Source organism: Cetorhinus maximus, chromosome 19 (assembly GCF_964194155.1).
Source record: "Cetorhinus maximus chromosome 19, sCetMax3.hap1.1, whole genome shotgun sequence".
Lineage (NCBI taxonomy): Eukaryota > Metazoa > Chordata > Chondrichthyes > Lamniformes > Cetorhinidae > Cetorhinus > Cetorhinus maximus.
Window position 1 is genome coordinate 7753460 of NC_135897.1, and position 22761 is coordinate 7776220.

The window sequence follows — 22761 nt, forward strand, 5'->3', positions numbered from 1 at the left end:
TTCTTAGCCTCCAGTGTTGAGGGTTAGCTACGATGTAAAGAAGGAAAGAATTGAGAGTTGCAATTGTGATACTGAAATAGCCGCAAGTGGCTGCTGGGGCAGTGGGAATGAGCCCACGAAAAAGCCAAGGCAAAAGAAACTGCTTCTAATTAGTTTTGAACAATATAAAGATGACATCAGAGACACTTTGGCAATAGTTTGAGTAACCTTGCTGTAGGGGAAAACCTTTGACCTCTGGAACTCCAGTCTTGTATCCGGCCCAGAATGTTCCCCACTTGGGAGCAGGGGGGAATCCTCTGGCACATGGCCTGCAAATAGTCACAGCCCCTGCAACCATTTGGAGTGCTTGCAGCTTACAGGCTCTGCAGAGTTCAATCACGGCTAGTAATAATTGAGGGGATCAAACTCTGCATGACAGTTTTATTTTGCATTTATGGGAAAACATCACAAGGAAACGTCAAGACAAATTAGCCCAACACGGCCATAAACTGATCCAGCAGGTATTTCAAATGTTTGCTCCCGCGTAGGGTGTGCAGGGATAGGAGAGTTTCCAGCTCTGTGGACCTGGTGACTCACAGTACAGATTTTTGTTCCGGGGGTGGGCTGGATTAGAAGCCGGACCTGCCGCCCTCAGAACAAGCATGGAGGATGCCAGTTGCTGATGCGTGCTGGACGGAGGGCCTGCCTCTGTGCTCCGCCACTTTGTTTAACTTATTTCAAAAAAGATTAAAACAAAAACAGCCCTCACCCCTCACCCCCCTCACACACTCCCTGTCTATGCCAACCTATACCACTTCATGCCTTCCACCCATCCCATGGCTCTTCATACCCCCTATGTCAACACCCCCACATCCTTATGATTTATAAAGCCCCATGCCAATTTAGTGCCAACTCATGCAAAACCATGCCCCCCAACCCTTTTGCCCTTACCCCCTCCATATCTACTCACCTAGTATCCTTTGACATTTCCTTAACAGCTACTTGACAACTTGAGAGTTCCTTCACTGTTGCTTGACAGCTCTTCGACAGTTCTTTGACAGCTTTACAGTTACAATGAGGTTATGCACCTTTTACACACAGTCATGTTTACTTTTAACAATCCAAAGGGTGCCTTACTTCGGCCAAGGGGTGTCTTATCTCCCCAAAAGGTGTCCCGAGACCAGATTCAAAGGGGTACATTACCTCTCCAAAGAGGTACCCTGGCTATCCAAATGAATCCACCAAGTTCAGACCATCTCTTACCTGGTCTAATCTGCACACTCTGGGTTTCACACACCTGGGGAAAAAATTTTCCCTCGATCGGGGGGGGAAGTGCGGGAGGGGCAGCGGGCGCAGGCGGGTGTGCCTCCGATCAGCGCCCCTGATTGGGGGGCGGCCACCATTTTACGTGGGCGGGCCAATTAAGGCCCGCCGAGTGTGATGTCTGCCAGGAAGCACTATGCACTCCCTGTGTGGGCGGGGGGGGGAGGGGGGTGGATTCCCTTGGCTGGGAGTGCGCTCTTTCATGCATGTGCGCAAAAGAGCGCACTGATCTCCCTGAGGCTAAGTGCTGCCTCAGGGAGATCGGCTCCAAATTAAAATTTGCAGTACAAACAATAGAAAGATTTCCTTGACATGTCCCCTTGTGTGACACTGCCACATGAGTTGGGACACGTCCATAACTTTTATTGAAACCTTCATGAAAAATTTAAATACCCTCATGAAACTTCATCCCGCCCGTGGATGAGGTTTCATGCTTTTTCTGAAGCCCGCCAGGGCTCCCGGCCTGCCCGCCAACCTTAAGGTTGGACGGGCAGGTCCATCAATGAATTTAATTATTTTCTCAATGGCCTCAATAGGCCTTTGACAGGTCGGCGGGCACGCAGCTGACTCAGCTGCACCCCCGCCAACCTGAAAATGGAAATGACGCAGGCTGACGTCGGGAGTTCCGCCCAATGTCATCCGGCATCATTTTACGCGTTGGCGAGAGGGCCCCGACCCCTGCTCACTGACCGGAAGATCCTGCCCCTGCCTACCAAAATCCCACTTCAGTGGAGGCAGCTGGTGATTTAAGTGGCCAGCTGCCTCTGCGAATTTGGCATGCACAAACCCTGGCGCGACTCCATTCCTGCCCGCGTGAAAATGGAACATGCCGTGTTTGAGGGCGGGACTTAGGATTTCTAGCCTTTTGAGGATTTTTGCCACAATGGGGAAGCTCTCCATTGGGGTGAAAATCTGGGCTAAGAGGCAATCGATGATTTCTGAGCAGGGAATACTGGAGAGCTGTCTGTTATGCTACCCTGTGTTGCATTCTCCTCCTAAAGCAAATGAGTGCAACCTTGCATACCCGTACATCACTTGTAACCTGTGTGGAAGAAACAAGTGCTGATTTGCCCCTGTGAATCACTGTCTTTACATTTGGTTGAGATTTCTCTATGTTTTACGTTTATCCCACAGGAAAAGTTTTAGTCGATACATGGCACTACCCCTTGGAGAACGTCGGGTTGACAGTGTGTTTACTTAGTGTAAAATAGAATTACATAGAATATACAGCACAAAAGGAGACTATTCAGCCCAACCAATCCATGCTGGCCATTTATGCTCCACTTGAGCCTCCTCCCATCTTTCCTCCTCTAACTCCATCAGTTCAACCCTCTGTGTCCTTCTCTCTCATTTGCTTATTTAGCTTCCCCTTAAATGCATCTATAGTATTCACTTCAACGACTCTCTGTAGTAGCAAGCTCCATATTCTCACTGCTCTCTGGTTAAATAGGATTTTTAAATTTGATTTCTTGGTGATTTCTTACACTGGTGGTCTCTAGTTTTGTTTTTCCCCACAAGTGGAAACACACTCTCCGTGTCAACCCTATCAAAACCTTTATGATTTTAAATGCTTCTATTGGGTCACCCTTCAACCTACTCATTTCAGAAGAAAAGAGACCCAGCCACTTTCTTTTCTTTCCTGATAGATATAGCCTTGCATTTCTGGCATCATCCTTGCGCGCTCTCTCAATACCTCTATATTCTTTTTATAACATGGTGACCAAAACTGTACACAGTACTCCGAGTGTGGTCTGACCAAGGTTTGCTACAAGTTTAACGTAACTTCTTCACTTTTCAATTCTAGCCCGCTAAAAATAAATGCTAATGCTTGGTTTGCTTTTGTTATGGCCTTATTAACCTGCGTCACTACTTTTAGTGACTTGTGCATTTGTACTCCCAGATTCCTTTGCTCTTATACCTTATTTAGATCGTTATTTTCCAAGTAATAAGTGACTTCTTTATTTTTCTTATCAAAATGTAATACCTCACAATTATCTGTGATGAACTTCATTTATTAAATATGTGCCATTTCTGCATGTTTATTAACGTCTTGTAGATTATTGCAGTCTTGTTCAATATAAACTATTCCCCCACAACGCCCCCACCTCCCCTCCCACGCATTGCCAGGTTTGGCATCATCTGCAAATTTATAAATTCTCTTTTTGATTTCAAAGCCTAAATTGTTAATATAAACTATGAACAAAAGTGGCCCCAGCATTTCCCACCTTCTGTCACTCTGAATAGCTACCCTTTATTCCTTCTCTTCTGTCTTACAGTCAGTTAGGTACCCATTCTGCCAATTGTAACGGAGCCGGCATGTTGTGACCTTATTCATTAATTTATTTTCTGGTACTTCATTGAAGGCCTTTTGGAATTTTTTAGTTTACATATCATGTGCTGAAGTGCTATTATAATGTGATGAGTAACTTTATTATTGATATATTTGCCATATATTACTGAACAGTACGTTTAAAAACATTTTTAACATCTCTATAATGCTTCATGCTCACTCCTGGCTGCCTTTTCCCAATACTTGGGTTTAGAACTGTTTCCTGGAATGTGTTGCATTGCAGCTCCATCCCCCCACTGAATGTCTAATTCCCTGTTTGTCCCAAGACTGAATGGAAGGAGTGCACCACGGTAGTAATTATGGTTTTATTTCATGTGTAATGTACCTTTAAGGATATTACTTGTTAGGCAAGATCACATGATCTGTAATAACCAATAGGAGACTAGCGCGGGCTACCTCAGCAGTCAGTGTAGAGATAGAGTTGGAGTTGAAAGCACACATGTAGCTGCTGCTGAGCATATTGTAAATAAACTTAATATTTCCACCCGAGAAGTGCCTGCTGATCAACTCTATCATAAATAGTACAATTCGGCCACCCTACAACAAACTGGCGATGAGGATAAAACAGCATTGAACAGAAGAAATCAAGTTAAAAAGAAATCGGCACTATACCTTGCCTAGTGATTGTAAGTAGCAAGCTCTGTTAAAATTGAAGAAGTTACACGCTCTCAAAATGCCACAATTTGGGAGAATTGATCCTTTTGAACCAGCCACAGATGATTGGTCTTATTACATAGAATGCCTCATGTTCTTTTTTCAAGTGAACGAAATTATGGGGGGAGAGAAGAGCCAAGTGATCCTCTTGAGTACTTGTGGGAGCAAAATGTACAGTCTTATTCGAAGTTTGACAGCACCCAATGCCCTAGGTTCGAAAAATGTCAATGAATTGGTGGACCTCGTGAAGGGTCACTTTCAACCCAAGCCCTCAGTCACGATGCAGAGCTTCAGGTTTAATTCGTGAAGTAGATCCCCGGGTGAGACAATTGCATGCTACCTAGCAAATTTGAAGCAGCTAATGGAACATTGTGAGTTTGGTACAACTCTGAATGACATGCTCAGAGATCGTTTAGTGTGTGGTGTGTAAGAGGACTCTATTTGGAAAAGATTATTGTCCGAAGTGAAACTGGATTTCAAGAAGGCGCTAGAGATAGTGCTGGCCATGGAAAGCACAGTAAGAGATTCAAAAGCAATACAGGGTGTGCAAAATGGCGCTGTCTCCACATCGGGAGGAAACCTCAGTCGAAAGAGGCGCGAAAAAGCGAGACTCTGCCGAGAAGCAGGAAACAGCCCCCGCTAGCCAAAGAATAAAGAAAAATAACTTAGCAGCAAAACCTAAGAATAATTTTAAAAGAGGTAATAGAGCAATTGGCACTTTAAAGAAATCAAATGCTACTATTATCTCAGAAATGGACATATAAATGAGACAATGCAAGGAAAGATTCAAGCAAGCTTCTAAACAAAAGAAGAAACCCAATGAAATCTACAATGTAGAAGAGCCTGAAATAACAAATTCAGACGTTTACTCATTGTTTAATCTGAAAGTTGGAAAGACAGAACCAATATTTATCACTGTGAAAGTAAATGGCAAACCTGTTAGAATGGAAGTGGACATGGGAGCTTCCACTACAGTAATTGGGGAACACACCTTCGGGTATCTAAGTAATGGTGAACATCAATTAAGTTTGGAACGATCAGATACCAAGCTAAAAACATATAAAGTGAAGACATTCAGGTAAAAGGCATAAGCAGAGTAACTGTCCATTATGGAAGCTAATCGACAAAGCTATCAGTGTTGGTATTGAGAGGCAGAGGACCAAGTCTCCTAGCGCGAAATTGGCTAAGGGAAACCAACCTTGAGTGGCCACTGAGATTCCAAAAGAAGCTGGAATCGTTCCTGTTTTGAAAGAGGAGTGTGTAAAGACTCAACAACCTGAAGAAATGCAGGTTACCTTAAGCCAAAACCTGGAAGAACGGCAGAAGAAACTTGAAGAGACCCTGCTTGATGACAGAGTTTGAGATGAGGTGAGCAACCTTCGAAGGGAAAAAGAAAACCTGTTGAAAGACCTTCAAAAACTTCAAAGTTCCCTCAGGGTAAAGTTTGTACCTCTGGAAAAGTATGAAAAGAAACAAAAAGAATTCAGCACTTCTCTGAACAAACTGAAGAATGAGTTGGCAGAGAAGACATAACAATGTTCAATTTTCCAGGAGGCAGCGAACAAATACAAAAAGAGACGGAAAAGCTGAAGAACCAGCTAAATGAAGCCAAAGAGGCTTTGGAAGCAAAAGTCGCAGAAATTTTCAAGAAGCAGACAGGTAATGAAATTTTGGGAGACTCAGCCACTGAGCTTAGACAAGTTGGGCTTGCATCTGAGAGAAGTCTGGCTAATGGTGAAGTCAAAAAAGGCCGAGATTAAAGTCTGAACTAGAAAGAAGATACAGAAACACTAACAGGGTCTCCATCCAGTTGAGGAGAAAGTGAGAGCCATAAGAAAGACACCTGTGCCAAAGAACGCCTCAGAGCTCAAATCATTCTTAGGAATGATCAACTATTATGGGCGGTTTTTACCCATTTTGTCTACAGTGCTGACCCCCCTGCATTCTCTACTCAAAAAGAACCAACGTTGGTCTTGGGAGGCACCCCAGAAAGAAGCTTTCATAAAGGTGAAACAATTGTTGCACTCGTCTAGTCTATTAGTGCATTACGACCAGAGAAAAGAATTGGTGCTGATGTGATGCATCTCCCTACGGAGTCGGAGCAGTGCTCTCTCATTAGAAGGATGACGACACGGAACGGCTAATCAGTTAGTATCAAGAACGCTTACCACAGCGGAAATGGGATACTCACAGATAGGAAAAAAAAAGGCTTGTCCATTATCTTTGGTGTCAAGAAATTTCACCAGTACATACATGGTGCCATTTACAATCATTTGAGACCACAAACCATTGCTAGGATTGGTTAGTAAGGTCAAGGCTATACCACCCATAGCCTCAGCAAGAATACAATGATGGGCCTTAATCCTGGCAGCATGCAAATACACTTTCGTACATAGGCCTGGCAACTAAATCGCAAACGCCGATGCCCTTAGTTGAAAATGATGATGAGCACATCCCAGTTCCACAGAAACTTGTTTTCCTGATAAATTTCTTAGATTCCTCGCCGGTATATGCTTGACAGTTCAGAGACTGGACAAGTTGGGACAAAGTCCTATCTCAAGTACGAGAACAAGCGCTACAGGGTTGGTCACAGGAGCCCGTATCTGACTAAATGAAACCGTACTTCAACAGAAGATATGAAATAACCAGCCAGGATGGCATCTTACTGTGGGGTGTACGAGTGATAGTTCCACCAAAGGGAAGGGAGCCTCTTTTAGTTGAACTACACAGCTCCCATTCAGGAATTACCCGAATGAAGGTCATAGCACGCAGCTATCTATGGTGGCCAGGAATGGATGGCGAAATAGAGAGTTTAGTAAAGCACTGTGTGCAATGTGAGCAACAGCAAAAGTTGCCAGTGACAGCTCCATTACACCAATGGGAATGGCCAGGTAGACCCCTGGGTGCGATTACACATTGACTACATTGGACCTTTCCTGGGAACAATGTTTCTGCTCATTGTCGATGCCCATTCAAAATGGTTGGATGTATATGAGGTGAAGTCACCAATGTCGGCCACTACAACTGAGAAACTGCATCAGAGTTTTGCCATTCACAGACTACCATAAGTAGTTGTTTCTGATAACGGCGCGGCATTTATGAGTGCTGAGTTTCAACAGTTAATCAGCCTCAACAGGATCACTTGTGAAAACTGCACCGTACCACCCTTCCTCAAATAGACTGGCCGAAAGGGTAGCTCAAACGTTCAAGGCTGGCATGAAAATGCTAACTGGCGATTCCTTGGCAATGAAGCTAGCACACTTTCTTTTTCATTACAGGACTACCCCTCACACAACAACAGGTATCATACCTGTGGAGTTATTGTTGAAATGCTGTCTTAGGACAAGATTGAGCTTAATAATGCTGAATTTAGAGAGGAAGGTGGAAAGGAGTCAGGGAAGCCAGAAAACTAGACACGACTGGCATAGTGCGAGAGGAAATTTACCGTGGGAGAGCTGGTATACATGAAAAACTTCGGGGAAGGACCAAAGTGGTTACTGGGTGAAATAAATGCAGTGACTGGACCTCTATCTTACCACGTGGAGGGGGAAGGCTGGATCATCTGTAAATATTTGGATCATTTAAGGGAGAGAGAGACAAATCACCAAGATTTGGTTCCACCAGTGACCATGACCGGGTCTGCATTTCCTGTTGAGGATACTCAACCCAGGACTGACATGTCTGATGTTCCTGTAAGAGTTGAGGATACAGAGCTGCAAGTGCCCACCGAAGCACCTGATGTTCAGGCAACTCCAGAAAAGGAGGTTCCTGACAAAGAATCTGAAGCTGTGGAGTTGAGATGTTCCACACGTACCAGGAAACCACCTGAAAGACTGAGTTTGTAAATTCTTTACCCAGTGTAAATATTATGTTGTCTTGAAAAATATGTACTTGTAAATATAATATGTATAGCTGAGTTAAAGCGGGAGGAATGTAGTAATTATGGTTTTATTTAGTGTGTAATGTACCTTTAACAATATTATTTATTAGGCAAGATAATATGATCTATAGTAACTAATAGAAGAGTAGCGTGGGTTACATCAGCAGTCAAGTGTAGAGATAGAGTTGGAGTTGAAAGGACACCTGTAGTTGCTGCTGAGTATATTGTAAATAAACGTCAAGTTTGCACCCAAGAAGTACCTGCTGATCAGCTTTATCATTAATAGTACAACTTGGCCACCCTTACAACAGCCATGCTCCAATCATCTTCATAGCCTATGGCACAAGGTACCATACCTTTGCTTGGAAGCCCACAGGCTCCAGAAACTCCTCTTATTTCTCTCTGACCCTCCGACCTTCTCTCTTCCCAGGGTCCCTCTTAAGCACTCCTTGTGATTAATTAATTGCAAGGTTTTACTTCATCCCGCATTCCAATATATGAACCACCTGTAAAATCCTCTCCGGTCTCATTTTATATTGCCAGAGCGTCCACATCTCATCCACCCCATGTTTACTCCGTGTCTGGTCCTCTTCTCCTCCATGTGAAAGACTGACCATGGGCAGGATTTTCCCTTCCAGCTGTTGACACAGGTTTCAGTTTGCACAAAGTCGGTAAGGGAATGGCACTAGGTGAATGCTCCTTCAGAGAGCCAGCACAGACACAATGGGCTGCGTCCTGTTCTGTAACCATTTTGTAATTCTGGGAAATAAAGATAAAATTACATCTACTGAATTACCCCTGTCTACTCTCTGTTATCTCTTCAAAGAATTCACTGAAGCCGGTGAAACAAAACATTCCCTTTTGAAATCTATGCTGACTAGTTGTTATATTTTTAGCTACCTGATATTACTCTATCTTCTCCTTTACTAGGGATTCCATTATTTTTCCTCCTGCCAATATTAAGCTAACTGGTCTACAGGTCCCTGGATATGTTGGGAAGTGTTTGAGGGTTAAGAGATAAAACAGCTCTGTATTGCAGGAGAGATAACTAGTGCGATACGTCATAGTGGAGTAGATTGAATAATCATACAGAGTTCAACATCTTTAATTGTGCAACTTCCACTTTCATGGCCATTAATTTTAATCTTGGGAATCACAGAATTGTTACAGTGTAGAAGGAGGCCATTCAGCCCATCATATCTGCACCGGCTCTTTGAGATTTTAACTTAGTACCAATCTCCTGCCTTTTCCCCGTAACCCTGCACATTATTTATTCAGATAATCATCCAATGCCTGCTTGAATACCTCAATTGAACCTGCCTCCACCACACTTCCAGGCAGTGCATTCCAAACCTTAACTACTCACTGTGTGAATAAGTTTTTTCTCACCTCGCATTTGCTTCTCTTGCAAAACACTTTAAAATTGTGCCCTCTGGTTTTCGATCTGTGTACGAGCCTGAACAGTTTCTCCCTATCTACTCTGCCCAGGCCCCTCATTGTTTTGAAAAGTCTTCTCTCAGCATTCTCCTCTCTAAGAAAAACAGTCCCAACTTCTCCAATCTTTCCTCATAACTTTCCTCTTAACTGAAGTGCCTCATCCCGAGAACCATTCTCGTAAACCACGTCTGCACTTTCTCCAATGTGTTCACATCCTTCCTATAGTGTAGCGCCCAGAACTGCACACAATACCCCAGGTGAGGTCTAACCAGTGTCTTATATAAGTTCATTATAACCTCCCTGCACTTGTATTCTATTCCCCTATTAATGAAGCCTAGAATACTGTGTGCTTTAGAAACAGCTCTCTGTCTGTCCTGCCACCTTTAAATACTTATGTACATATACATCCAGGTCTCTCTGCTCCTGCACACCCTTTAGAATAGTATCCTTTATTTTATGCTGTCTTTCCATGTTCTTTGTAGCAAAGTGCATCACCTCACACTTCTCTGCAGTGAACTTCATCTGCCACCTACCTGCCCACTCCACCAATGTATCAATGTTCTTTTGACGTTCTATCAGGAGTACCATGGATTGGGCGCGCTGACCTTTGACTCTGATTCTCTCATTCATGCTTTCAGAGTCTATTTCTAAGAGAATGAACCCAGTATTCCTTACAGTCCGGGAATGGCCGGTGATGGTGGTGTGGGTGAGAAGCCTGGTGCAGCAGGCTTGATAGAGCAAATTACCCTTCCTTACTTCGGTTACTTTGCCACTTCTGCATCAATTTTATTTTCATTAGCAACTGGATGTCAGCTGTGAGCCAGTGGTAGCATTCATGCCCCTTGAGTCAAAAGGAACTGGGTTCAAGTCCCACTCCAGAGACTTTAGCACGAAGGCTAGTATGGTACTGAGGGAGTGCTGCACTGTCAAAGGTGTGACCTTTCAGGTGAGATGTTAAGTCAAGATGTCTGCCCTTTTGAATGGACATAAAAGATGCTCATGTTCAAAGAAGAACAGGACTTCTCCTTGGAGTTCTGGTCAACATTTATTCCTCAAAAAACATCACTTAAAAACATAATATCTGCTTGTGATCAAATTGCTGTTGGGGACCTTGCTGTGTGCAAATTAACTGTTGTATTATATATTAGAACAGTGATTATACTTCAAAAGTACTTTGGTGTGGGAGATGCCGCGGTTGTGAAATTCGCTATATAAATGCAATACTTCCTTCATTCCTTCCTTCCTATCTCTCTCTTTCCTTTTTTTGTCTCTTTCTTTCTCCCTCTTTCTTTCTCTCCTTCTCTTTCTCTCTTTTTCTCTCTTTCTTTCTTTCTCTCTCTGTTTCTTGGTTTCTTTCTCCCTTTCTCCCTTTCTCTCTCCCTCCCTCTTTCTTTCTTTCCCTCTCTTTCTTTCTTTCTCTCCCTCTCGCTTTCTCCCTCTCTTTCTCTCTTTCTTCCTTTATCTCCCTCTCTCTCTCTTCCTCTCTTTCTCCTTTTTCTCTCTCTCTCACCCTCTCTTTTTCTCTCTTTCACTCTTTCTCCCTCTCTTTCTCAAATGGGCTAGTTGCATGGCAAGAGCCACAGCACATTGTCCTGTATTTCTTTTCTAAAACGATGCATTTTGAAGCTTAAAGGAAGCATTTTGCTGCAGTTTTGTGTTAATGAAAGCAATAAGCAACAGCAGTCAGTCCCAGTGAGCTACTATGACATTCACAGAGTGTGAGACTGAAATTGGGTAAGGCACTTGGGACAACATAGGCTTGAATTCCCCTGCTTCCTTCAAGCATATTCAGTGGGAAAATTCCAACCCAGTTCAACAATTACCCAAAATTTTACAATAACTTTAATCCTTTTTGGTAGGAAATAATTCTGTTGTCTTTTCTAGACAGCTGGAAAACATTATGTAATACCCACAACCGGTTTCTTTTGCTAATCAGTCACAGAACCCGGAGGCATTCTGGACAAAAAGAATTACCCTGGAATCCCTTTCAAACTTTGATCTGTCTCACGCTAGTGGAGGTGGTACTTCCGACTCTAGTTTCCCAGACTTGTCAGAGGTTTGATGTCAAAGAGGAAAAGTCTGCCACCCGTAATGAATGTCACTGCCAAGGTAATGAGATGGTGTGTCTCTCACTCAAAGTTCAATCAGCATTGACTAAATTGAAGGATATAGGCCCTTGAGCTGGTGGGGACTGGACTTGTGAAGGGTTCCTCTTCACCATTCCTTTGTAGACACTAAATGATAAATCAAAAATCATGTTCATCTACAGTCTCAGGAGAATTCTTCCATACTGTTTTGGATTGAAATGCTGAGGAATAACTTAGGCATCAGAAAAATAAAAAGGAAGAAAAGGAAAGCCATGGTTCATGAAGGTATGGATGGGGAGGATGGGAATATTGAAATCTTTGTGTTGAAGATAACTAGATGCAGTGATTATACTAAGGAAAGCCTTGGGCTAATTGTCAATTAAGGGACGATTAATACTACTCAAAGTAAAAGCTCTGTAGAAAAGGCAGGCTTCGAGAGCAGTGAATATGGACTATGTTGAAGTATTTAAAGAGGAAATCAAAAGATTCTGATTCCACAGGGCATATCAAAGGATAATATAGCAAAAATGCTGGCCAGATGAAATCATATTCATCTGCCTGGATGCTGTACATAAGTCTAAATAAGAGGAGCTGGATGGGCTAATTCGTCTTTCTTCAGTCATTCTTACATTGTATTCTTCTACTGTATTCCATTGGTTCATTTATTACCACGTATTGAATCCCAGTGATCTGAACCCCTTCCTACTCACTAATATAAGAGCAAATTAATGTGAAAGCTGGAAATATGAAATAAAGACAGAAAATGCTGGAGACACTCAGCAGTTCAGGCAATGTCTGTGGGGGGAGAGTTAACACTTTAGTTTGGTGACCTCTCATCAGTTCTGAGGAAAGGGATTCCAGGGCTGAAATGTTAACCCTAGGTGGAATTTGATGCCCTCTCGCTCACAACTATCCCCGCCTCCCACCAACCCCCACCCCCTCTCCATCACTCACCTGTGGCTGGGTCCATGGTGACTCTGGGCCTCGGCTAGGTGTAGCACCAGCAGCAGAAGCATCAGCCCCCTTCCCCGTCTCCTCTGATTAGCCTGCAGCTCTTGGTGGATGGGACTTCCACCCTCGGTGCCCTTGATCCTGGAGAAGATCCTCTGCTGCCCAATTAAGTGCCTGATGGTATTTAATTTGGTGGCCCGTCTCAAAATGAGGCGATGCAGGGCTATCGCTAGCTCTCCAGTCAGACAAGAAATGCGTGGCCTCGATTAAATGCTGTCCCTCTGTTGGGGCTCCAGCGTCCCAACATCCTCGCGCGCTCACGCAATATTTTGCTTGGTGGACGTGTGCGGGAGTTGGAGCCATGCCCACCATCAATTACGAGGCCAGTTAAGGCCATTAAAAAGGCAACTAAGTTGGATTTTACATTGCCTGTGTGATTTTGTGCTCGTCGCATGGGCAAAGCAGGCAGGTGGGCAGCCAACAATTTGCTAAACCTCATCCATGCGCGGGATCAAAAGGGTCAGCAGCCTTGACAGTGTGAGTAGTGAGGAGTTTGGAGATGGTTTGCTGCTAGTTGCTTATTGGTACTTGGTAGCTTCATCTCTGTTCGGGGCTTCGTTGTTAGCAAACTAAAATGGCACGGGGATGGGAACCTGAGCAGGGAGACAGAGGATTGGGAAACAAGGATAGAAACAAAAGACAGAAAGGTAAGAAACAGAAGTAGAAGGCAGGAAGAACAAAGGCTGAAAACAAATGGGGTCATAGTGCAAAACAAAGCTAAGATGACTAACAAGGTTAAAAAGGCAGGTCTAAAGGCATTGTATCTTAATGTGCAGAGCATTTGCAATAAGATAGATGAATTAACAGTGCAAATAGATATAAATGGTTATGATGTAGTTGCAGTTACGGAGACATGGCTGCAGGGCGACCATAGATGGGAACTGAACATCCAGGGGTATTCAATATTTAGGAAGGACAGACAAATAGGGAAAGGAGGTGGGGTAGCATTGTTAGTAAAGGAGGAAATCAATGCAATAGCGAGGAAGGATATTGGCCCAGAAAATCATGATGTGGAATCTGTTTGGGTGGAGATAAGAAATACCACGTGGCAGAAAACATTGGCGGAGGTTATCTCTTGGCCCCCAAACAGTAATGGAGATGTAAGTGAAGGCATTAAGGAGGAAATTAGAGACACATGCAATAAGGATACAACTGTAATCATGGGTGACTTTAATCTACATATAGATTGGACAAACCAAACTAGCAATAACACTGTGGAGGAGGATTTCCTGGAGTGTGCACATGTTGGTTTATTAGACCAATACATTGAGGAACCAACTAGAGAGCAGGCCATCCTAGACTGGGCATTGTGCAATGAGAAAGAATTAATGAACAATCTTGTCCCTTAGGGAAAAGCAACCATAAAATGATAGAATTGCTCATTAGGATGGAGAGTGAAGAACTTGAATCCGAAACTAGGGTCCTGAATCTAAATAAAGGGAACTACGAGGGTATGAGGTGCGAGTTGGCAATGATGGATTGGGGAATCTTACCAAAAGGGTTGACAGTGGATAGGCAATGGCTAATACTTAAGAAACGTATACATGAATTACAACAATTATTCATTCCTGTCTGGTGCAAAAGTTAAACAGGAAAGGTGACTCAACCATGGCTTACAAAAGAAATTAGGGATAGTATTAGATCCAAAGAGGAGACATAAGATTGATAAAGAAGGGGAAAATGGAGTATGAGAGTAAACTTGCAGGGAACATATAAACTGACTATAAAAGCTTCTATAAATATGTGAAGAGAAAAAGATTAGTGAAGACAAATGTAGGTCCCCTACAGTCAGAAATGGGGAAATTATAATGGGGAACAAAGAAATGACAGAAGAATTGAACACATATTTTGGTCCTGACTTCACAAAAGAGTACATAAATAATTTCCCAGAAATGTTAGGGAACCAAAGGCCTAGTGAGAGGGAGGAATTGAAGAAAATCAGTATTAGTAAAAAAAAAAATGGTGCTAGAGAAATTAATGGAGTTAAAGGCTGAAAAATCCCTAGGGCCTGATAATCTACATCCCAGAGTACTAATGGAAGTGGTCCTGGAAATATTGGATGCATTGGTGGTCATCTTCCAAAATTCTATAGACTCTGGAGCAGTTCCTACAGATTGGAGGATGGCAAATGTAACACCACTATTTAAAGAAGGAAGGAGAGAAAAAACAGAGAATTACAGACCAGTTAGCCTAACATAAGTAGTGGGGAAAATGCTAGAGTCTATTATAAAAGACGTGGTAACAGAACACTTGGAAAGCATTAACGGGATTAGACAAAGTCAGCATGGGTTTATGAAAGGGAAATCATGCTTAACTAATCTACTGGAGTATTTTGAGGATGTAACTAGTGGAAGAGATAAGAGAGAACCAGTGGATGTGGTGTAGTAGGAAAAATTAAAGCACATGGGATTGGGGATAATATACTGACATGGATTGAGAATTGGTTGACAGACCGGAAACAGAGAGTGGGAATAAATGGGTCTTTTTCCGGGTGGCAGGTGGTGACTAGTGGTGTACCACAAGGATCTGTGCTTGGGCCTCAGCTATTCACAATATGTATGAATGACTTGGATGAGGGAACCAAATACAATATTTCCAAGTTTGCTGACAAGACAAAACTGGGCGGGGTTGAGAGGAGGATGCAAGAAGGCTTCAGGGCGATGTAGACATATTGTGTGTGTGGGCAAACACATGGCAGATGCAGTAAACACATGGCAGATGCAGGATAAAAGTGAAGTTTTATGCTTCAGTGTGAAAAACAGAAAGGCAGAGTATTATTTAAATGGTGATATATTGGGAAATGTGGATGTACAAAGGGATCTGGGTGTCCTTGTACACCAGTCAATGAAAGTAAATAGGCAGGTGCAGCAAACAATTAGGAAGGCAAATGGTATGTTGGCCTTCATTGCAAGAGGATTTGATTTCAGTAGTAGGGATGTCTTACCGCAGTTATACAGGGCCTTGGTGAGACCACACCTGGAGTACTGTGTGCAGTTTTGGTCTCCCTACCTAAGAAAGGTTATACTTGCCATAGAGGGAGTGCAGCGAAGGTTCACTAGGCTGATAGCGGGGATGGCAGGACTGTCGTATGAGGAGAAATTGGTTCGACTGGGCCTGTATTTACTAGAGTTTAGAAGAATGAGAGGGGATCTGATTGAAATGTATAAAATTCTAACAGGGCTAGACAGACTGGATGCAGGCAGGATGTTTCCCCTGGTTGGGGAGTCTAGAACCAGGGGCCACAGTCTCCGGATACGGGCTAGGCCATTTAGGACTGAGATGAGGAAAAGTTTCTTCACTCAGAGGGTGGTCAACCTGTGGAAGGCTGTGGAGGCTGGGTCACTGAGCATTTTCAAGAAAGAAATTGATAAATTTTTGGATATTAGGGGCATCAAGGGGTATGGAGAGAAAGTGGGAATATAGCATTGAGATAGAGGATCAGCCATGATCAAATTGAATGGCAGAGAAGGCTCGAACGGCCGAATGGTCTGCTCCTCCTAGTTTCTATGTTTCAATGCATTTCCAGGCTTTATTTCAGGACTTATTGGTGTCTCCAAGGGCCCTGGAGGATTCAGACCATGTGAACCCTTCCAGGTATCAGACAGCCTTCCATTACCTGGTCATGGGGATTGCGGTCTCCACTGGTAGCAGCTCCTCTGAGGAGGAAGAGAGGGGCAGAAGGGAGAGGAGGCCAGGTGTCCTAATACAGCCTCCAGAGGAGGGACCTGTGGGAGGAGAGGCACAGGCACAAGAGGCGCAGGGTCAGCAGGAAGTCCAAGTTGGAAGAGGCTGCTGAAGATATCACTATCCTGCTGCAGGGTTTACGGGCAGTGATGCAGCTACCTCAATATGTCTGAGGTGCAATGCTGAAGGAGGCTCCGCCTCTCAAGGGAGTCAGTGAACTCCATTTGCCAGATGATTGGGCCTGAGATCAGCTCCGACTGTCTGGGCGGACACCCCATGCCAGTAGCTCTGAAGGTCACAGTGGCCCTCAACTTCTATTGCTCTGGCTCTTTCCAGGGGTCAGTGGGGGATCAGTGTGGTGTCTCCCAATCAGCTGTCCACAGTTGCGTCAAGCTGGTGACAGAGTCTCTGTTCATGTAGATTCTGACCTTTATTCTTTACCGCACGGAAAAGGCCAGCCAGACTGAGTGAGCCAGAGGCTTTGCAGTGATTGCTGGGTTCTCCCGCATCCAGGGTGCCATCAACTTCACACATGTGCCAGTGGGTCAGCCGGGTGCCTTCGTCAAAAGGAAAGGAATCCACTCCATGAACGTGTATATAGTGTGTGACCAAAGGATGCATATTGTGCAAATCTGTGCAAGGTACTCTGGCAGTTCCCATGACGCGTATATCCTGAGGCACCCCAGGTGCCGAGGCTGTTCAGTGCTCCAGCCCGACTGGATAGATGGCTGCTGGGTGACAAAGACTATCCATAGGTCTTCTGAAGATGTGCTTCTGATGCCTGGATGATTCAAGGGGTGCACTGCAATACGTCCAGAGTGGGTGTCACTGACAGTGGTTGCATGCTGCCCTCTCCACAATGTGGCACTGGCAAGGGGGGACCTACTGGAGGAAGAGGATCTTGACACAGCTGCACAGGCCACAGAGGATGAGTCCAGACGTGAGTCGGAAGAGGAGCACGGTGAGGGGAACGCTGAGGGTGTGGGGGCAGACCTCGGTAACCTCCAGGGAGGCAGGAACACCAGGAACGCCTTGATCCACCGCTTCTTCAGCTAGGCTGCCAAAGATCTGCTTCCACCCCATGCCAGGGCTGCCGCCTCCATCCCACATGTCTGGAAAGACCCTTTCATTTGAACCAAAAGTCCACTCAATGCCTGTGCAATAAAGTATTGAGCCACCCACGTCCAGAATTACATACTGGCATACCCTGCACCAGAGTAAAAAAAGACGAGGCATGCTCAAGCAATCAGAACAAAAGCAAATTTAATGTTATTGTCACATTGAAAGCATAATAACATTACCATTACTGGCCTTGATGTCCACACCAGCAGACATATAAAGCAAACATAAATGAACAGAAAGTCACCCGTGAACAGACCTTCGTGTGCTCATGGTGCCTTTAACTTACGATTCTGAGTGCAACGTCTTGGTGCCTGGACCCCCACCCCCACCCCGCCCTCCACAACTGCTGGCATTGGCATTGGAGATAGCCTGCTGACTCTGCTGTCGTGATGACCTTGGTGGTCATCCTCTGGCCAGTGGAGCCTGTGCTGGCCCCGCCTGGGAGGGAGTGGCCAGTGGCAGTGCTGGCACCTCCCCAGTCATCGCAGCCTCATCAGATGTCACAGTCACTGACGGAGGGGCGGAGGAGCTGCTCCCCTCACCCAGAGCGCCCTCGGAGTAGCCCGCAGAGACAACAAGCAGCTCATGCTCTGTGAGGTCACTCTGGACCTCTCTGCTCAGCATTGATGGATGGGCACCTAGCTGGGAAACTGGGTGCCTCATCCATCTCCCACACTGGCACTGACCATCTGAGGTAATTGCCTGTGTGGGGGCTTGCAGGCCTAAGCGCAACCCCAGGAACCCCTGATTGTGTCCCTGGAGGAGCCTCTCCATGAGATTCACCACTCTCTCCATGGAGGAGGCATTGTGCTCGGTCATGAGGATCAACACAGTGCTCATGCTCTGCATGCATGCCTCCTCAATGGAGACCATGGCACACAGACCCTCATGGGCCTCTGCCAGATCTTCCCACACACCCTGCTGGACATCCAGCGTCTGTAGCCTAATGGACAACTCCAGATGTTCATCAGCTGCCTTCGACTGAGCATCATCCTGGTCCCCAGCAGTCCTCCAGCTGCCGGCACCCTGGGCAGTCTCTGCCTCTGCCTGCACCTTAAGCGAGTGTGAAGTGCCTTCACCACTGTGCACCGACATGCTAGCCGCTGATCTTATGCTCACCAAAGTGCTGGTATCTGCGCTGGTGCCTGGTTCTGAGATTGGGTGTGATGCAGGTGCAAATGAAGCCTGGTTGCCCTCTGCCATCAGGGGTGGCCCTTCAGGGTCCAGAGAGCGAGTGCGTGCTGGCAAATCTAAGGGAGAACAAGGACATGTCATGAGTTAAATTCATCACACTGCCACTGTGCATGCCAGGCACCCTGGTGAGACAATGGGGATCTGCATTAAGGTGTCATTGTCTTTCACTGATCAATGGGGACTCCAGGTTTGAGGCTCCCAGCAATGAAGACATTACACTAGAATGGTTGCACAATCCAATACTCTCACCTCTGTGTGCGGCACTCTTACCTTCATATGGCACCTCCGTCTCTCCATGCTGGGCCACACGTGTAGCGTGCCAGCTCTCTAGCTCTAGGGCATCCTGCTTGAAACTGGTGAGCAGCAGCAGGTTGAGCTGCCCTCCACCTGTGTGTGACCTCTCTAGTTATGGCTCACCTTCTCCTGAAAGGACAGAGGAGCATTGATTAGTCCACTCTCTACCTGCAGCTCCATTGCAGCCTGGCCAACCCCACCTGAGGGACACCTTGCAGGGCACATCCAAGTCTCAGCCCTCAAGCCGCAACAAGAACATCCCAACAAGAACGGCATTTCGACAAATGAGAGGAGAAGGACATCTTCAATGGCAGATTCCATTCGCCACCCTAGTGTCTGTTTAACGTTAATAACTTTGGCATTCTATTTGACCCTGAGCTGCGTTTCTGATCCCCATATCCACAACCAAGATCCCCTCCTTCAACCTCCAAAAAATTCTCGCACTTCACCTTTTCATCACCGCGTCAGCTGTTGAAATTCTTAAACATGCTGGTGTTACTCCTAGATTTGAAAATGCCAATGCTCTCCCAGCTGGCCTCCCTGCCATGAACTTGAGCTCATTTGAAACTCTGCTGCCTGTGCCTGACCTTGCACCAACTTCCAGTCACCCATTAGCCTCTGTTCGCTGAGCTGCACTGGCTCCTTGTCCACCAACACTTAATTTCCCCTGCTTTCGTCAACTCTGCCGCTGGTGACTGTGCCTTTAGCTGGTTTAGTGTTAAGCTGTGGAATTTCTTCCCAAAGCTGTTCCATCTGTCTCCCCTTTAAAATGCTGATTTATATGTACCTCGATCCTGTTGTTCCCTTCTTCAGGCACTATGTAAATGTAAAGTTTTATTATATCCTTACCAAACCCATGAACTTGTGGTCATCTGCGTAATGGTTAAAACGGCTTGTTACCAACAGAAGAGGCATTTTTAGCACAGACATTACTCCAAGTAGTGAAAGGTTACAACTAATGCCAATGCTTGAGGAATTATGATGTGCTTGCTCTCAACAGCGCATTGAAACATCAATAAAGCTTGCTGTAACAGAATATTTCTATCCATTAATCATCAACAAATATCCTGTAGTTACTTTGCTAAATGGAGGTTGATTCTGGTTGGTTCACTTGGTTCAAATGCCTTTAGGCATTAAAAGAGATGGCCATTGTCTCTGACGGAGAAGGTGAGGCCCGAGAATGTTGAATGATAAAGGAATTTTTTTTTTCTTGTTTATATTAATGTCTGCCTGTCTCATGAGATCCAGTGTCAGTGCCTGGGCTCGGAGACTGAAAAAAACTAAATCAAACAGAAAGTAAACAATGCCTTCATTTCAGCTGCTCTGTGGGAAAATCAAGGCCAAGGGTGCTTTGCTGGTTAGAAAAGGAGAATTTGCCCTGAACCCTTCCGGACTGTAATTAAAGCAAATAGTTCTGTGGTAATGTAATCTGCTCACAAATGAACCTGGATGTAAACTGGGATGATTATTTTTAAATCCTACAAGGCTTGCCTCTACACATTGATGCTGTCTCACTGTTTTTGGCCTCATCTATTCCATTTTCAGGGACAGAGTTTTGTACTGGCCCTACACCCTGAAATTCTCTCCCGAAACCCTTCTGCCTAGATGCCTGTCTCCCACATCTTGAAAAGTTATCTCAGCACCTCTCTCTTTAAATCCACCATTTTTTTTTACTTGCCCAGCTCCTGTTCCTCTTCCTACCGCTTGGTGCACTTTTTCACTTCTGTAAAGCACCTTGGAAATGTTTACCAAGTTAAAGACACTAAATAAACACAACTTATTACTGTGTTTTTGGCCTTTCCATTTCGAACTGAAGCCATCCCTCTGACAATTATCTCAGCTCCCCGCAAGTATGGGCTCGGAAGTTGAACACAGCCAGGCTTGTGGAACAAGACACCCATCAGGCTTGGCTGATGAAGATGGGGACATCAGAACGTGGGTTAGCAGGGACAGCTGTTCCAAGTTATAAGGCCCTTTCACAGAGAAAATGCCATCACATGGGGGATTGGTGGAGAGATTGTGTTACTAATCCCCATGATCCTTTATATTGGCTTTGGTCTTAGCTGTAATATTACAAACCCATGAGGAAGCAGTCTGCAAAGATGCAGCTTGCTACGGTGAGAAATAAGCAGACACTCCATCCAATGCAGATGTCTATAGCATCTCCATTTGCTTCTCTGTGCTGATTGCAAGGTAGAAGAATAGCTCAGTCATGCAATTCCACATCTGTCAATAGAAACTACCCATACTAGTAGTGTATTTGGGTATTTATGGCTAATTGTCATGGCTATAAGATGATTTAAGCCCAAACTCAAGCTACTTATATTTAATGTCAGTTCAGTGCCAGAAAGCCTGCTGAATGAGACTCCTTAGGCTCCCATAACCCATTAGCACCCCTCTTTTGAACTAAGCTTCAAGAAGTATACCTCCGTGCCTTGTCTGAGGTGCCATCTTCTGGATGGGATGTTAAACCGAGGCCCCAGGCCCCTTTAAAAATATCCCGCGCCACTGTTCAAAGAAGAGGAGGGTTGTTCTCCTCGGCACCCTGGCCCATTTTTATCCCTCAACCAATAATGAATCCCTTATTACACCCCACCAGCCTCAACATTCAAAGGATCATCCTCCACCATTTCCGCCAACTCTAGCATGATGCCACCACCAAACACATCTTCCCATCACCCACCCTGGTGGCATTCCGCAGGGATTATTCCCTCCGGGACACCCTGGTCCACTTCTCCATCACCCCCTACACCTCAACCCCCTCCCACGCACCTTCCCATGCAACCGCAGAAGGTGCAACACCTGCCCCTTTATTTCCCCTGTCCTCACCGTCCAAGGGCCCAAACACTCCTTTCAAGTGAAGCAGCATTTCACTTGCACTTCCCTCAACTTAGTCTACTGCGTTCGCTGCTCCCAATGCGGTTTCCTCTACATTGGAGAGACCAAACGCAGACTGGGTGACCGCTTTGCGGAACACCTGCGGTCTGTCCGCAAGCATTACCCAGACCTCCCTGTTGCTGGCCATTTCAACACTCCACCATGCTCTCATGCCCACATGTCCGTCCTTGGCTTGCTGCACTGTTCCAGTGAAGCTCAATGCAAACTGGAGGAACAGCATCTCATCTTCCGACTAGGCACTTTACAGCCTTCCGGACTGAATATTGAGTTCAACAATTTTAGATCTTGAACTCTCTCCTCCATCCCCACACCCTTTCCGATTTCCCCCCCTTTTTTTTACAATAATTTATATATATTTTTCTTTTCCCACCTATTTCCATTATTTTTAAATGTATTTCCATCCATTGTTTTATCTCTACCTTTTAGCCTTTTTTGATTCCTTCCCCCCACCCCACCCCCACTAGGGCTATCTGTACCTTGCTCGTCCTGCTTTCTACCCTTAATTAGCACATTGTTTAGATAATATCACCACTTTCAACACCTCTTTGTCCTTTTGTCTGTGACATCTTTTGGTTATCTCCACCTATCACTGACCCCCTATCCAGCTCCACTTGTCCCACCCCCCCCCTTAAACCAGCTTATATTTCACCTCTCTTCTATTTTTACTTAGTTCTGTTGAAGGGTCATTCGGACTCGAAACGTTAACTGTGTTCCTCTCCGCAGATGCTGCCAGAGCTGCTGAGTTTTTCCAGGTATTTTTGTTTTTGTTTTCCCTTATTATACCCCTGGTTGTGGAACCTTGCAGTGTACGAACCACTGTGTTTCCTACATTACTGTAACGACAGCAC

At 45.0% G+C, this 22761-nt stretch overlaps 1 protein-coding gene across 1 annotated transcript in view; it reads left to right on the plus strand.

Moving 5' to 3' along the window:
• The window catches only part of LOC144694292 (glypican-5-like), a 593756-nt gene that overhangs the window by 258804 nt on the left and 312191 nt on the right, over positions 1-22761 (plus strand). The window contains exons 7-8 of the mRNA XM_078564625.1: positions 3579-3586; positions 5858-5965. Of these exons, the coding sequence (XP_078420751.1) occupies positions 3579-3586; positions 5858-5965 (116 nt within the window). The remainder of the gene's footprint in view (positions 1-3578; positions 3587-5857; positions 5966-22761) is intronic.